The sequence below is a fragment of the Vicia villosa genome, linkage group LG5 (assembly GCF_029867415.1).
Source record: "Vicia villosa cultivar HV-30 ecotype Madison, WI linkage group LG5, Vvil1.0, whole genome shotgun sequence".
In the NCBI taxonomy this organism is placed as follows: Eukaryota; Viridiplantae; Streptophyta; class Magnoliopsida; order Fabales; family Fabaceae; genus Vicia; species Vicia villosa.
In genome coordinates this window covers 127,217,761-127,232,896 of record NC_081184.1, presented here as the reverse complement: position 1 = coordinate 127,232,896, position 15,136 = coordinate 127,217,761, and the positions used below count along the sequence as shown (strand labels likewise).

The following is a 15,136-nucleotide window of genomic DNA, read 5'->3' as shown; positions in this document are numbered from 1 at the left end:
ATCATAACAATATAAAAGGAAGTATAATAATGAGTAGACAACAATTTAAGCACACATAATTATACTCCTTCAGTGTCAAACATCAAATCACACATCGTGTAATGCAATGGGACTGACACCAACTCAAATGCTTGTGGTACCGTCATCATGGCATAAGCCTTCATCATTCGCCAATACAGGGCATCTTACGCCAATACAGACCATCTTAAGGAACACAAGTCTTGACCATGAATGCATGCGATGTTAACATGCAACAACATAAAATGCAACGATATTTCATCTCATCAATATCATGTCAATACATGCCATCATCATCTTCATCGTACAACACATCATACAGAATAATTGCATCAATCATACAACGTTATTACCATCGCATAATAACAAAAAACGTACAACAAACATAAGTTATATCAAATAATTGTCTATTGGTTTCCAATATAATTTTAGAAGATAAAAAATAATTTTAGCTTCGTATTGGTCCAAACGGCGCATCAAACGGACACTCGAGTTAAAAGTTATGAAGTTTTTAAGTTTTCAAAAAATGTTGTCAAACAGTGCGCAATCAATTGCACTAATAGGAAAATCGATTTCACCATGTTACAGTAGCATATTTTCATAATTTTAGCGTCAAGCAATCGATTTCACCCCTGATGCAAATCGATTGCTCACCGAACAGAAGCAAATCTTCCCAAATTTTGATAGTGCAAATCGATTGCTCCCTGCTGCAAATCAATGGCTTACTGTGAAAAGCAGTTTTACGATTTTAGAAGAAAAACAGTGCGAAAAACCCTCTTATACCAGTTCAAGACACAATTTTCATGAAACAGTATACAATCGAAACTCAAATCATCGTGCCTATCAACATACCTCAATTACCACACACAAGAAAGATCAATTTCGTCAATTACACACAACACACATCAAGAGTTCATCATTAGACAAAACCCCATAAAATAAAAAAATAAAAAGTAAAAACTCAAGAACCTACAACTATGAGAACCTAATCACTACCATTCCCCATTATTATGCAACCCATTATAGAGTTAGAACCTCACCCTTTCCTTAGATTTTTGCCGATTCTTCACCCTTACGGTGAAACTTCTTACTCTATCCTCTTTGTGCCTTCTCTCCTCTTGTCTCTTCTACAATAAACCTTCTTTGTTTCTACGATCGGTCTCTTTTTCAATTTCTCACTTCTAGGTTATTCCTCTTTTAACCCTTAAACCTCTAATTCATAATCCCAACTTTGCCATTCCTTTCTCTTATTACTAAAATAATTATTTAATTATACAAACTAAAATATTAAATCTAATATTTTGATTTAAATAACACTAATAAAATAACCATCTCCTTACACCTTATGTTTCTACACTTTTGGTCATACACCCCCCTCAACACCTTAACTTCTATAATTTCTAAGGCAACTACCTCATATCAAAGGCATAACAATACCACAAAATATTCATCAAATCATACGAAAGCATCACGTCACATAATTAATGGGTTAAATATGTTTTTGGTCCCTATAAACCTATCAAATTTTGTTTTTGGTCCCTACTAAAAAATAACATGTTTTGGTGCCTACAAAATTATTATGCACGTAGTTTTAGTCCCTACTGTTAAACTAATGTGTATTTTTCAATGATTATTTTATAGACATGTTCAGAATGTTATAAATAGTTCCTCGGAAAAAAAAAAGGAACTCAAAATTTGATTTCTAAGTCGAAATTCGTATTTAATTCTCCTCATTTTAAACAATTATATAATTTGGTAAAGAAATATTTTATAATATTCTAAACACGTATAAAAAAAATTATTCAAAAATTTAAAAGTATTATAGTAATTAAACGGTTTTCAAAATAATAAAAAATAGCGGTCAATAAAATTGCATGAATAAATTTTTTATAGGAACTAAGATATGTTATTTTTTTAATAGGGACTAAAAATGAAATTTGAGATATTTATAGGGACCAAAAGCATACTTAACCCTAATTAATATATTAAAAATAATTAAATAAAATCGGGGTGTTGCACCAGGCCGATAATAGGGGCCTACATGCTAGCCTACACAGACTCAGGTCAGGCCACATATTTTTTTAAAATAGAAAAGACCTAGATTTTTTTATAAGGATATTTAGTTAAAAAGGTCAAGCTTCAGAAATAAAAATATTTTAAGCCTATCAGACCGACCTATTTAAATAAATATGAATAATTTTTTTATTTATCATTATGTTATGTTGTGTACTTTGAAATAAAATACATAAATAAGTCTTGGTTATCTTGAAGAACTTGTGAAAATAAGATGAAAACACCTGATAAACATTGTTTTCACAAGTTCTCTTAAATAAATGGTCTCACAGAACTTATACTAATAGGTAAGTTAAAATAAGTCAATGCCTCTTGGCCTTTTAGTTATTTAGTCTATTTAAATATTATTTTAATTGCTTATTTACATATGTCTAAAACAAATAGGCTTTTATGTAGGCTAACCAGGCCTTCAAAAAGGTCAGACTCATGCCTAAAAATAAGCCTACGACAGGCTATATGTCAGACTTAGACTTCGATTTTTTTAACAGGTCAGACTTAGGCTTGGCATAGCCTAGCTCGACTCAGCCTATTTCCATCCTAATCAAAAGTGACAGAACCAAGCATATCCCTCCAAAGTTCTTCCCATTCACACAAGAACTTGAAAGAAACAAAGAGGTTGATATTCAATATATCCGTTCGAGTGATAATGTGACAAATCTCTTTACAAAAGCGTTCCCTACATTAGTTTTCGAGAAGCACGCATAAAATATTGGGATGCACCACCTTCGAGATCTTTAAAGAAAAACTAAATGTGTTCTATTGAGGGGAGCATAATGTTGTACTATTTTTTTTTATTAAGGTTTTTATTCCAATGAATTTTTGCCTAATAAAATTTTTAACGAAACATCATATGTTCTCATAAGATTCTCCTCGACGAAACTTTTTAAAAAAATACCAAGATAGATATTTCAAAATCGAATTATTATAATAAATAAAAAATTATTTATTATCATTTAAAAATATCCATTTTATTATCAAACTTAAAATAGTACTGTTAATTATTACATTAGCATAATAATTACATTTCTATTAGTATAAATACTTCCTTTTAGTTCATATAAATATACACCAATTTTTTTAAAAATATAGGTGATATTATTCAATTTTCTTCTTCCTCCTTTTCTCTTAGTTTAATATATCATATTCATATAATCATACAGGGTGGCAAAACAGGTCGTGGCCCGCCAGGCCGATCCGCGCACCCGCCATAAAATTGCGGGTTGAGTTAGAATTTTAGCCCTGTTGTCCACCAAAGTCCGCCCCGTCGAAGCCCGTCACCCGCCAAAATCCGCCGCCCGCCAAAGTCCGCCTCGCCAAAACCCGCCGCCCAACAAAGCCCGTCTCACCAAAATCCGCCGCCCGCCAAAGTCCACCTCGCCTGTTCGTTCAGTCTATTACACCTTAAGTCTGCTATTTTTTTTAGTTAATTGTAGTAATTCTAATTTTTATGGTTTAATTTATATATTTATTTGTAAATATATGCAACATTTTGTTAAGTAAAATTTGTTAAAAAGATGTTTTATAAAAAATTGTTTTAAAAAATAAGTGAAAAAATTAATTGAAAGATAAAAGAAATCTATTAATCTATTAAAAAGTGTAAAAATTAAAAAAAATTAGAAGTGCTAGCCCACTGCCCGCCAACCCGCCATCTTGACAGAGTGAATTTTATTTTTAAGCTCATTTTGGTTTGGCGGACTTGCCCATCCAACTCGTTTTTTGGCGGACTTGAGACGGAACGTACGCAGAACCGGACACCCCGTTTGACCACCCCTAATCAGACATATATATTTTGTAGTATAATTTAACTAAATTAATAGCTTATATCTTATATTAATAAAATTTAATTCAAATAATCGATTATTAGTAGTCATAAGCCGCGTCGTCATCGCTTGGCTCCCATCCCTTTATTGCACAACTCCAGTATCATCAAATTGTTGTGTATCCACCGTACTACAACACTATTCCGCAACCGAATATTGACACTGACCCATCAGCAACTAGTTTCATTTCCTCTAATCATTATCATTATTTTTTAAATCAAAATCCATCCATCATGCAACACATCCATGTGTGATAGTATCAGTGATATTGGTTTACGCACAAAACAAAAGTAAGAAAAAAACTTGTAAAGGACACATTACATATTCCAAAACCATCACAAAAGAAACCCAAAGCCAAACCAATCAACAACAAAAAAAAAAGTAAATATATTCTTCACTAGTACTTCTTCTTTTTTATATCATTATTCTTAGTCCTATTTTTCTTCTTCAACTATCCACAATCCACCGCCACTAACCACTAACCACCCACCATACATGGCGCGGGAACGCAGCGCCAACCTCTGCACGTGCTGCACAAGCTTCATCACCAGCACAGGCCTCATAATCCTCTTCCTCTGGCTCACACTCCGAACTCAACAACCCAAATGCTTCCTCCAATCACTCTACCTCCCCTCCCTCAACAAAACCATCACTTCAAACCACAAACACTTCTCCAACAACAACAACACCGTTGTCTTCAACCTCAAACTCACCAACACAAACAAAGACAAAGGTGTCCTATACCACACCGTATATATCACATTCTCCCTCTTCCTCGACGCCAAGACCACGCGCCCACTCGCCAACACCACTCTCGACGCTTTCTACCAAGGACATGGTAGTACCACCCAGAAATGGAGCTCCGCTGAAGTACACGGCGGTGGAGTCAACCGCACGCTGAACGGAAGCGTCTTCGTACGCGTGGATTTCGCCACGCGCGTTAACTATAAGATTATGCTTTTTTATACCAAACGACACCGTTTGTCTGGAGGGGCAAATGTGGAAGTTAATGTTAGCACCGGAGAAAAAGTGGACCCCAAAAGAATCAGGCTCGGTAATATCCCGCCTCGGGTCGGATCCCAAGCTGCCTCGCTTCGTGTACAATGGATTGCTCTTTCTACCTTTTTAGTTTCTCTATGCTTTTACTTGACTTACTAATTTGCTTAATTTTTTGTTTTTTATATTTTTAAAATTATTTTATTTTTTAATGTATTTTAACAAAGTGATTGAAATTAATTGAATAATAAATTCAATTAATCACGAATAGTTGTAACTTGCTTCAGACACAACCGTAAGTTATAATAATGTCTTGACTTTTGTCTGAGCTAAGATTTATCGCATTTAAAAATACAAATATTCAAGATATATATCCGCTTGAATCTAGTAGTGCAATCCTAAATATTATGATTACATGTAGATTATTAAGCAAGCAACAACAGCAAAAATAAAGTCTATAATATTTTACACTTAGTTCTAGCTGGATTCATCTAGGGGAGCTACCACCTTGAAGTTTAACAAGAGAATAATAAGCTCCATTTCTTCCAAGTGAAATCAAATCATTATGTGAACCTTGTTCCACGACTTTCCCATTCTTAATCACAACAATGGAGTTTGATTTCTGTATTGTAGATAGCCTATGTGCCACTGCTATACATGTTCTTCCAACCATTATTTTCTCAAGTGCCTCTTGGACCAGAATCTCTGAGACACTATCAAGTGCACTTGTAGCTTCATCCAGGAGAAGAATTGCTGGATTCTTTAGTATAGCTCTGGCTAAAGCTATTCTTTGTTTCTGTCCTCCTGATAGCTGAACTCCTCTTTCTCCGCAGTTTGTTTCATACCCTTCGTTCATTCCACTGCAACAACAAACACCAGTTTTAATAGGATGAAACACGAACACAGACATCAGACACGGTACTCGGTACTGATATTGACCCTGATGATAATTTTAAAAAATTAAAGTCATTGAATGAAGAGTTTATACCTTATGAATTCATGAGCATTAGCAACAGTAGCAGCTCTTCGTATCTCAGATTCAGTTGCGTTTTCTTTTCCATAGGCGATGTTATCTCGAATGGTTCCACTAAAGAGGGTAGGTTCCTGACTTACCAAAGCGATATGAGACCTTAGCATTCTTAAATTATAGGACTTGATGTCTTGTTCATCAATACATACCATTCCCTTGATAGGGTCATAAAACCTTTCAATCAGACCAATGATAGTGGATTTACCACAACCACTGTTTCCTACCAGGGCTACCGTTTTTCCAGCCTCAACTTTAAGATTCAGACCCTGGAATACCATTTGCTCGGGTCTAGACGGATATGCAAAGAAAACACTTTTAAGCTCCACCCTGCCTCTAATCTTTCTTTTTTTATCTGACCCCCATAAGGTTTCAGGATCAATCTCACTTTTCCTGTCTAGGATAGCGAAAACCGATCCAACTGCATTGCTTCCTTTAGATATGTCAGAAGTCATGCTACCGGCTTCTGCAATGATGTATGCAGTAAAGAGCAATATTAGAAATGCTTGAAAGAGATGTGTCGGTTCTATGAGGCCTTGTAGTAGGAGCTTCCCACCATACCAATATGCCAATGCTGTTGATCCAGTATTGAAAAATTGTGAGGTGAAAAGACCAAAGCCTGAAATCCATGACTGTCTAATACTCTCCTGTTTAGGTCCTGCCATTGTAGATTTGAAGAGTGCCAACATTCTTTTCTGAGAACTGAAGGCAGTTATGGTTCTATGGTTTATAACAGCTTCACTTGCAAGTTGGCTTCCTTCCCTTTGTGCTTTACGAGTTTTTTCCGCCATAGTTTTCATCAAAACACTTCTTGAGTAGAAGCTTCCAATGACCAATGGCTGCACTGCAATCATCACAAGTGAAAGCCTCCATGTGAGAACAAGTCCTACAGTGTAGGCAAAAACCGATCCGAAAATTGCTTGAGCCAAAAGAGACATGCGGTCACCAACAAGGGAACGGACCAGGTTGGCTTCAGAGGCTAGTCTCGCACAAATGGCTGCACTTGTGTTGTCTTCATGATCAAACCATCCTATCTCAAAACTCATCAATTTTTCAAGTATTTTCTCGCGTATTCTTTTCGTCAACCTCTCTCCCATGACAGCAAAATTGTAGTGTTGAAGAATACTAGTGAAGAAGTTAAAAACACCGATTCCTAAGAAAGCGAGGGCTAGGACTCTAGTTTTCGACTTCATCTTAGAGGTATCAGGTTCAAAATAAACTGATATGAGTAATCCAACACAGTATGCATTTATAGGTTGTACTGCTCCTGAGCCTATTGCTCCCAATATTCCTAACACTCCTCTTCCCCACTCGGGGGCATTCATTTTCAGCAAACGCCACGTTGATGGAGCTGGATGGTTTGGTCTCTTCAAGTCATCTTCAAAACTATCATCATCATGGTCATATTGGATTGAATATGAGTAAGGCGTGCCGATGGAAAATCCCTGGCTGAAGGGATACAACATTGGAGTGCCTGGTGTGCTTGATTTGAAACTTACTCCGGGACTCTGAGGAACGCTCATCCTGTGAGAGCTCCTTCCTTCTATTTGAGGATTGGAATGTTTGGACTCATCATTCTGAGTTGTTACTTGTTGCAACTCTACCATACGAGCATACTCTCCGCCTTGTCCGTCGTTTATTTCCATGAGCTCATTATGGCTACCTGATTCAATCACTCTTCCTGCTTGAAGCACAGCAATAGTGTCGGCTGTTCTTATTGTAGACAGGCGATGAGCAATGATGACTGTTGTCCTTCCTTTTGAAGCTTGATCAATTGCTGCCTGTACCACTCTTTCAGATTGGGAATCCAGTGCACTTGTTGCTTCATCAAGCAAGAGAACCTTTGGATCCCTAAGTAAAGCTCTAGCTATGGCGATGCGCTGCTTCTGTCCACCGGATAATTGAAATCCAAACTGTCCAACCTATAGGAAAATCATAGTAGTTTTCAGTAATTGCCTCAAATAAAAACAAGTTTATACAAGTTTTTTTTTTTTTTCCCACTTACTTGAGTTTCATATCCATCTGGTAGTTTGACAATGAAATCATGCGCATTTGCTGCTTTAGCTGCAGTGATCACACTTTCCATTGAAGCACCTTCTTTTCCGAACAATATATTCTCTTTTATGGACGTCGCGAAAAGAACAGGCTCTTGATTCACTAGACCAAGATTAGATCTCAACCATTTCAATTGAAGCCTATTAATCTTGTGACCGTCCAATAATATTTCGCCTTCTACAGGGTCATAAAACCTTTCAAGCAGTGCAATGATAGTCGATTTTCCCGAACCACTACCCCCAACAAGACCTACCCTCTTGCCTGCTGGAATAATGAGATTGAATTCCTGCAAAACTGGTGAATCTGGCCTAGATGGATAACAGAAGTATATGTCTTTAAATTCAATTTCTCCTTTAACATGTGATAAAGCCTTTCCTTTCTTCTCTTCAGAATCTATAGTCGGCACCCTATCAACCATTTCGTAAATGCGAGTGACCGCAGAAGTTGCCTCCATGATCGCAGTTAAATTTGGAAGTGCACTCAAAATGCTCCTGAAAAATTCATCAAAGTTAAACATATTACTTTTTGTCTTAACCCTCGGGCTCTCAGAAATGGAGCGAGCTCTAGTGATTCAGAAAGTAAAGTCTGACCGAAGATTGTTTAGGTTGGAATTTAAACATAAGAGTAATAACATGAATATCAAAAGTAGTGATTATAAAACTATAAGTAATGATAAAATCACTTACAGTCCTCCCATTAGAATGTTGAAGCCAGCTACAAAAACATGACCACCTTTTTCTCCTTTTTCAGATATCAAAAATGTTCCAACCCAAGCTTGAAAACCCCAACTTACATAAATAATTCCCATACTTCCTAACATCAACCCCTTTGCAAAACCTTGCTTTATTCCAAGTTCCATAGTTTTTTGAAGTGCAGTGCTAAATCTTTTTAGTGTTTGATTTTCCCCGACATATGAGAAAACAGTTCTTATTGAAGATATTGCTTGCTCAGCAATCCCACCGGCAACACCATAAGATTCTATCATTTTCATTGTGACATCCAACATCATCTTCCCGAATACAAGCGCCGGAACAATGAACATGACAGACAGTGGTATGGCTGCCAATGCTAATCTCCATGAAAGTACAAACGCAAAGATATGACAGAAAAAGAATGTTGACATGTAAGTCATGCAGTCTGGTATCTACGTACAGAAAAAAAAAGTAGGAAATTAATAAAGCATGATAAAGATTATGAATTTTACTAATTCAGAATTTGAGACCATTCTGTTTAGAAGGAAATCGGTAACTGCAGACAAACCTTCTCGCACAAGGCAGATTGGACTATGTTTGCATCCGAGGAGATGAGTGAGACAACTTGGTATGTTGTTGAAGAACCGGCAGTTTGAGTGTCAAAGAAAGCAACTTCTTGTCTTAAAACTGATTTTAGGTATTCCATTCTCATTCTCGAAGCCTGTCTCTCTGCTGTCCTATTCCAACATAATCCTTCTGTAGTAACCATTATCAAATTGGTATCAAGCAAGAAAAGTAGTTAGCTTTATTTTATTTTTTTTCTAATGCTAGGAAGATATATAAAGCAGGGCTATGAAGTGTGAAACTTACCAATAAAAGCCGAAAATCCAACTCCAAATGCAACACATAATAGTTTCAATGCATACTGAAAAAAGGGAAGCAAAATGATATCTCAAAAACTGTTGAGTACTACAGAAACAAACAAGAACATATCATACTAAAATGTCTAATGTGATTAGTACTAGTAAATTTATTGAACAAACTCACCGTGTTCACATCATGCTGTGTAAAACGGCTATTCGTGTCTCCATAAGCATTAATCACATCACTAAGAATGTACATCATGAGAGGATTCTGCAAACCATCTCCAAGGCTTCCAAGAGTCCCAAAGAACATCAACAACTTATCGACTCCATCAGCGTAACGAAACAAACTATTGCTCCCCATTTTGGAGAGATACCCTTTTTAGAAAGATTCACTAAGCTTTATCAGCTTAGAAAGACTTATATAAACTCGGTTAGATACTGTTAGACAAATAGAAAATTTAGCAGCCAACATGTGACTTTTACTATTGTCTTATACAAACAAAGCCGTTCTTGATACATATATATACTAATGTTCAAACTTGAACTATGTTTGTGTGACATAATATGCTGTCTTAATTTGTTTGTACTTGTGGTTATGTTCTTCCTAGATACTTAGCCCGGCACATGATTCCATTTGGTCACTTTTTAATTAATTTGGCTTAGTTGCAAAGAATCATTCACCTGCTTTTGTCTTGGATGATGAGATGTGTAACCAATTGGACTTAGTCTTGACAAGCTAATAAGGCAATGATTCGATGTTTCTTAAGCATGTTTGTTGGAAGGGTCTTTCTACCTTTGCATTGTTATGTAGGGACAGTGTGACATAAGAAGTATTTTATTTGTTTTTGCTGTCATTCTAGCCAAAAAGCTACAAAGATATTATCAATTATTCAATCAATATTATATGTTATATAGATAAACAAATGTGAAAGTAGTATGTACTTTGTTCTAGGCTGATCCGATTGTCTCTACTTGTGTGCCATTTGTAACAAAGGAATATAATCTTGAAACAATATCAATAAATATGCTGCCGTCCTTCCTATTTTTGTTCAAGTTGTATGTTTTTGGATTGGGATTGCTACCTTTGACTTTTTACTCTTTTTTCTTTTAATTTTAATTTTTTTCTTGATTTTCTTTTTAATGTTTTTTTCATAAATTTTCATCAGACAGACACATATTTTTGATTTTTTTAAAAAAATTATGCAAATAACCACGTTTCGAAAAAAATTACGCAAATAACCAGGTTTCTGAAACCCTTAACACCAAGGCGCCATCTGACATGGCTTATTCACTTTTTTTAGTCCTAGGCGCCATCAGACATGGCACACTCAGTCCCAATAAGCCATGTCAAATGGCGCCTCCCTTCAACTTTTAGGACGAGGAGCCATCTCATATGGCGCCTCCTTGTATATATTTGTTCAATTTTCCATTTAAAAATGCACTGCGCCATCTCACATGACGCCTTGGTGTCAATGTTTTCTGAAACTTGGTTATTTGCGTAATTTTTTCCGAAGCATGGTTATTTGCGTAATTTTTTTCTAATACATGGTTATTTAAAAAAAAAATCCATATTTGTATTCTTCTTTAACACACTATAATTTTTTTTGACATTTCAATAATTAATAATTGTTAAGAGTCTCTTTATAAATGGGGAGAATCTTCATCCTACAAATAAATTTTGTTGAGTTGAGTTAGACTCGATCCACGTATTTTGAGATGGTATGACAGTTTAGTTTCACATTTCAAACATTTAATTATGGGTGTTGGCTCACTCCGCTATTAGGTTACCCATCATTTTGTTTCACGTTTCAAACATTTAATTTTGGACGTGAGAGGAAGTGTCAAGAGTATAAATTTAGCCTACAATATAACTTAGTGATAATATCATCATGATATAGCATCTTGAGAATTTCTACGTAGATCCATATAAGATAAAAATACCTTTGAAAATTCTAAAATACTCCTTGGATATGCATATCCGAATTCAACGTACAGAAATTTGAGATATTAGTTAATTAAGATATGCATATTCGAACTCACCCAAAAGAAATTTGGAATATTGTTTAATTCAGATATGCATATCCGAACTCAACCCAAAAAAATTTGAGATATTGGTTAATTTGAATATGCATATCCAAATTAATCAATATTTATTTATAGTATAGTTATAATATAATTAAAATGAATTATAATATAATTAACAAATTATTATAAATAAGTAGTAAAGCGATTATATAAAATGTTAATTTTGTAATAAATTATTTGTCACAAATTTTTTAAATTAGAGAAGTAATTATTTTTTAACTGATTACAATATTATGCATTATAATTAATGAAATTAAAAAATATCCTCCTATTAACATTATAATTTTTAGTTTATAATAATTTTTTGTAATTAATTTTATATGAAAATAATGTGTTAATTTAAATATTTAATAGATTGATATAATTATTATATTTTAATTATAATTGTATATATTTAATTATAGATTTTGATTAATATAATTCATTATATTATTAATACACTTTGATTTTAATTTTTTTTAACAAATATTGAGTTATTATGAAAATGCATCTCCGAAAAATCCTAATATTAAAAATTGGATTATTTTGGAAATACATCTTCGAAAACACCAAAAATTATGAAATTATGAATTTGATGTGTTCGGAAATGCATCTCCAAACTCTAGACGTAAAAAAAGAATTTTACGAGAGGTCCTTAAGAAGATATATGGATGTATACAAAATTTCCCTAACATCTTTGAACCATTTGAATATGTGAGTTTTTTAACTACTATGAAAAACCTGAAAGGACTATTATTACTTTGAGGATTAAACATGCAATATTATTTATTCGAAGCTCTCATTTACTTTGGTTAAATATTTGTTATGGAAGGTGTGAGTGTACTAGGGGGTCTGGAGTATTTGAGAGTATATTATGTGTTGTAACAATTTTTACATACTGTTATTCTCTTGTTGTCATTTGGCAATGGTCGTGGTTTTTCTCCGATTTTGGAGTTTCCACGTTATTTTTTTGTGTTGTTATTGTGTTCCTTTTTTTTCTCTATATTTGTTATTTTCCCAACGACTGGTATCATAGCTTTTGATTTGATCCAGGGATATAATTTTTTAGTATGCTTTGTGGTTACAACTTTGTCTGATCTTCCACATCAGAAAAGAATGGTGGTGTTGTGAAAGAGTTGTTAAGTTCCAGTCATAAGTTCCGTTGTGTAGTTTGGGTTAGAGAAAATTGATGGAAGAATTATTTTTTGACTTGTGGAAAGTTCAAGTCAAAGATGTGTTGATAAAATCAAGATTACACAAGGTGCAAGATTATGTCAGTGGTTGAAGAGCTTTCTGCCAATATGGAAGTTACACCATAAATTTTCAACCTGGTTTTCGGCATGTGAAAATTCTTGGAGTGGTTTAACTTCAAGTGAAATTTATTCTTCATGATAAAGTATATTATTGTCGACGATGACAATGTAAAATTATTGAAGTGGTTCATCTTCAAGTGAAATATATTATTCATGAAAGAGTATGATAGTTTTAAAACTATGATTGCCAATGAAGACAATGTGAAAATTCTTGGAGTGGTGTAGCTTCAAGTGACTATACTCTTTATGGTGAAGTATGATTGTCGGTGAAGACAATGAAAATTGATATATTATTTTCAATTAAGGTGAAAAGTGATGGGATTGGTTGAAAATATACATGTTGATACTCTTTATGGTGGAGTATGATTGTCGGTGAAGACAATGAATGTTTACGTGTTATTTTCAATTAAGGTGGAGGTTGTTGGGTTTAGATGAATATATATATATATATATATATATATATATATATATATATATATATATATATATATATATATATATATATATATATATATATATATATATATATATATATATATATATATATATATATGTTGAAGAAGTCCCACATTGCTTAATTTTGTGAAGGAAGAGGGAGTCCAAGGCTATATAAAGGATTCAAATTTTTCGATACACGATGCACCAGTCAAAAGCACTTTAAACTTGTATTTGACTCTCTTTGTTTTCTTATGCTCTTGTATTGCAGTATTGTGAGATGTAGTTAAATATTTGTTTTGGAGGGTGTCGGTGTATTGGGGGCCTGAGATATTTGAGGGTATATTATGTGTTGTAACAATTTTCACATAGTGTTATTCTCTAGTTGTCATCTGGCAACGGTCGTGATTTTTCTCCAATTTTAAAATTTTCACATTATTTTCTTGTGTTATTATTGTGTTCCTCTTTTTTCTCTATATTTCTTATTTTTCCAACAAGTTATTCAAGAAAACAATAGTAAAGTTTGTCAACATTGTTAACTTCTTCTAAAAATAAATATTTATTTTCATTTTTCGTCAATGTTTATGTTATTAGTTTCTAAAATTTATTTAATGAACAATCATCTAAAATTTTAAATGTTATTTATTTTTGCATGTTTTGAAAATTTTATTTAATTAGGTAAAGCGGCAATTTTTTTTTGTCGTTTTGAACTTTCAAATTAATTTTTTTGAATTAATATTCAAAAATAAAAATATTTAATACAAAAAAAATATATCAATAAAAAATTAAAAATCCTATCAAACGAGCTTCACCGACTGACCGTGCTAAGCGGCATCTGCGATTTGCAGAAAAAATCATGTGATTACATCATTGTATCAGTCACAATGATGTTCTTCCCTCCTTTCCTCTTTTTTATGTAAACCCTTTTCTCTTCTCTTTTCTAACTTTCTAATTTCTTTTTACAGTAAATATTAGTAACTAATACTAATTTCCAAATGATCAAATTAATGGACTCCTTATTCACACCCCCACTAACCCTTCACCTTCTCACTAATTTAAGCCCATTACTACTATTTTCATTATTCTATACAATTCCCACAAATTAAATTAATTCTCCACTAACTGACAGTATCTCCTAATGATAACTCAACGGTTCGATACTCTCGGGCGACTAACCCGCCACATAGAATAATTTAAATTAATTCAATTATTCACAAAATCAAACAAATAATTAATTAATAAAATATATGTAACTAATATATAAAATATATATAACTAATAATAAAAACCGGGGTGTTACAATCATCATATACGCTTTAGTAGCACAATTCCATCTAAAAAAAGATCAATGACATATGAATAACTCATGCATATGTTCCGGCTTATAATAAGCACCATGCAAGAACATACATTAGGTATTGCCTCTTTAAATGACTCTCAAGTACTCAACAACAAGAGAAACAACAACTTCTTTAGTGACATATCATGGTCCAAAACGAGTCCCTGATGGGAAAGTGAAGTAGACAAGAAACGTCGTCCAGTGTAATGCTTATCTCACAAAATGGCATGTGAGAGGAGGATGTCTCTGGATGCCATCTCTCTACAAATATTAATACAAAATTTGAATTTATCCTTGCCATACTGGTTCTCTGGAGTGAAAATATATCATATTGAGTCATCCACCTCTCCATCTCTGATGGGAGACAATGAGGAACCTTTCATGTAAGCTTGATCGCGTGTATAGAAATCTTTAGACCTCTCTCCTAAAAACAATCAA

General features: G+C 33.8%; 2 protein-coding genes across 2 annotated transcripts; one reads left to right on the top strand and one right to left on the bottom strand.

Annotated features, from left to right (window-relative positions):
* Positions 1 to 4,153: 4,153 nt before the first annotated feature.
* LOC131602423 (protein NDR1-like) lies at positions 4,154 to 5,264 on the top strand. Its single transcript, XM_058874529.1, has one exon. It carries the CDS (start codon positions 4,407 to 4,409, stop codon positions 5,067 to 5,069), a length of 663 nt encoding a protein of 220 aa, XP_058730512.1. The 5' UTR covers positions 4,154 to 4,406; the 3' UTR covers positions 5,070 to 5,264.
* On the bottom strand, positions 5,219 to 10,309 carry LOC131602416 (putative multidrug resistance protein). The gene is made up of 7 exons (XM_058874522.1): positions 9,729 to 10,309; positions 9,552 to 9,606; positions 9,250 to 9,437; positions 8,676 to 9,133; positions 7,940 to 8,480; positions 5,896 to 7,856; positions 5,219 to 5,767 (listed from the first exon to the last, which is right to left on the bottom strand). Exons 1-7 carry the CDS (start codon positions 9,906 to 9,908, stop codon positions 5,395 to 5,397), a joined length of 3,756 nt encoding a protein of 1,251 aa, XP_058730505.1. The 5' UTR covers positions 9,909 to 10,309; the 3' UTR covers positions 5,219 to 5,394.
* Between the last annotated feature and the right edge of the window lie 4,827 nt (positions 10,310 to 15,136).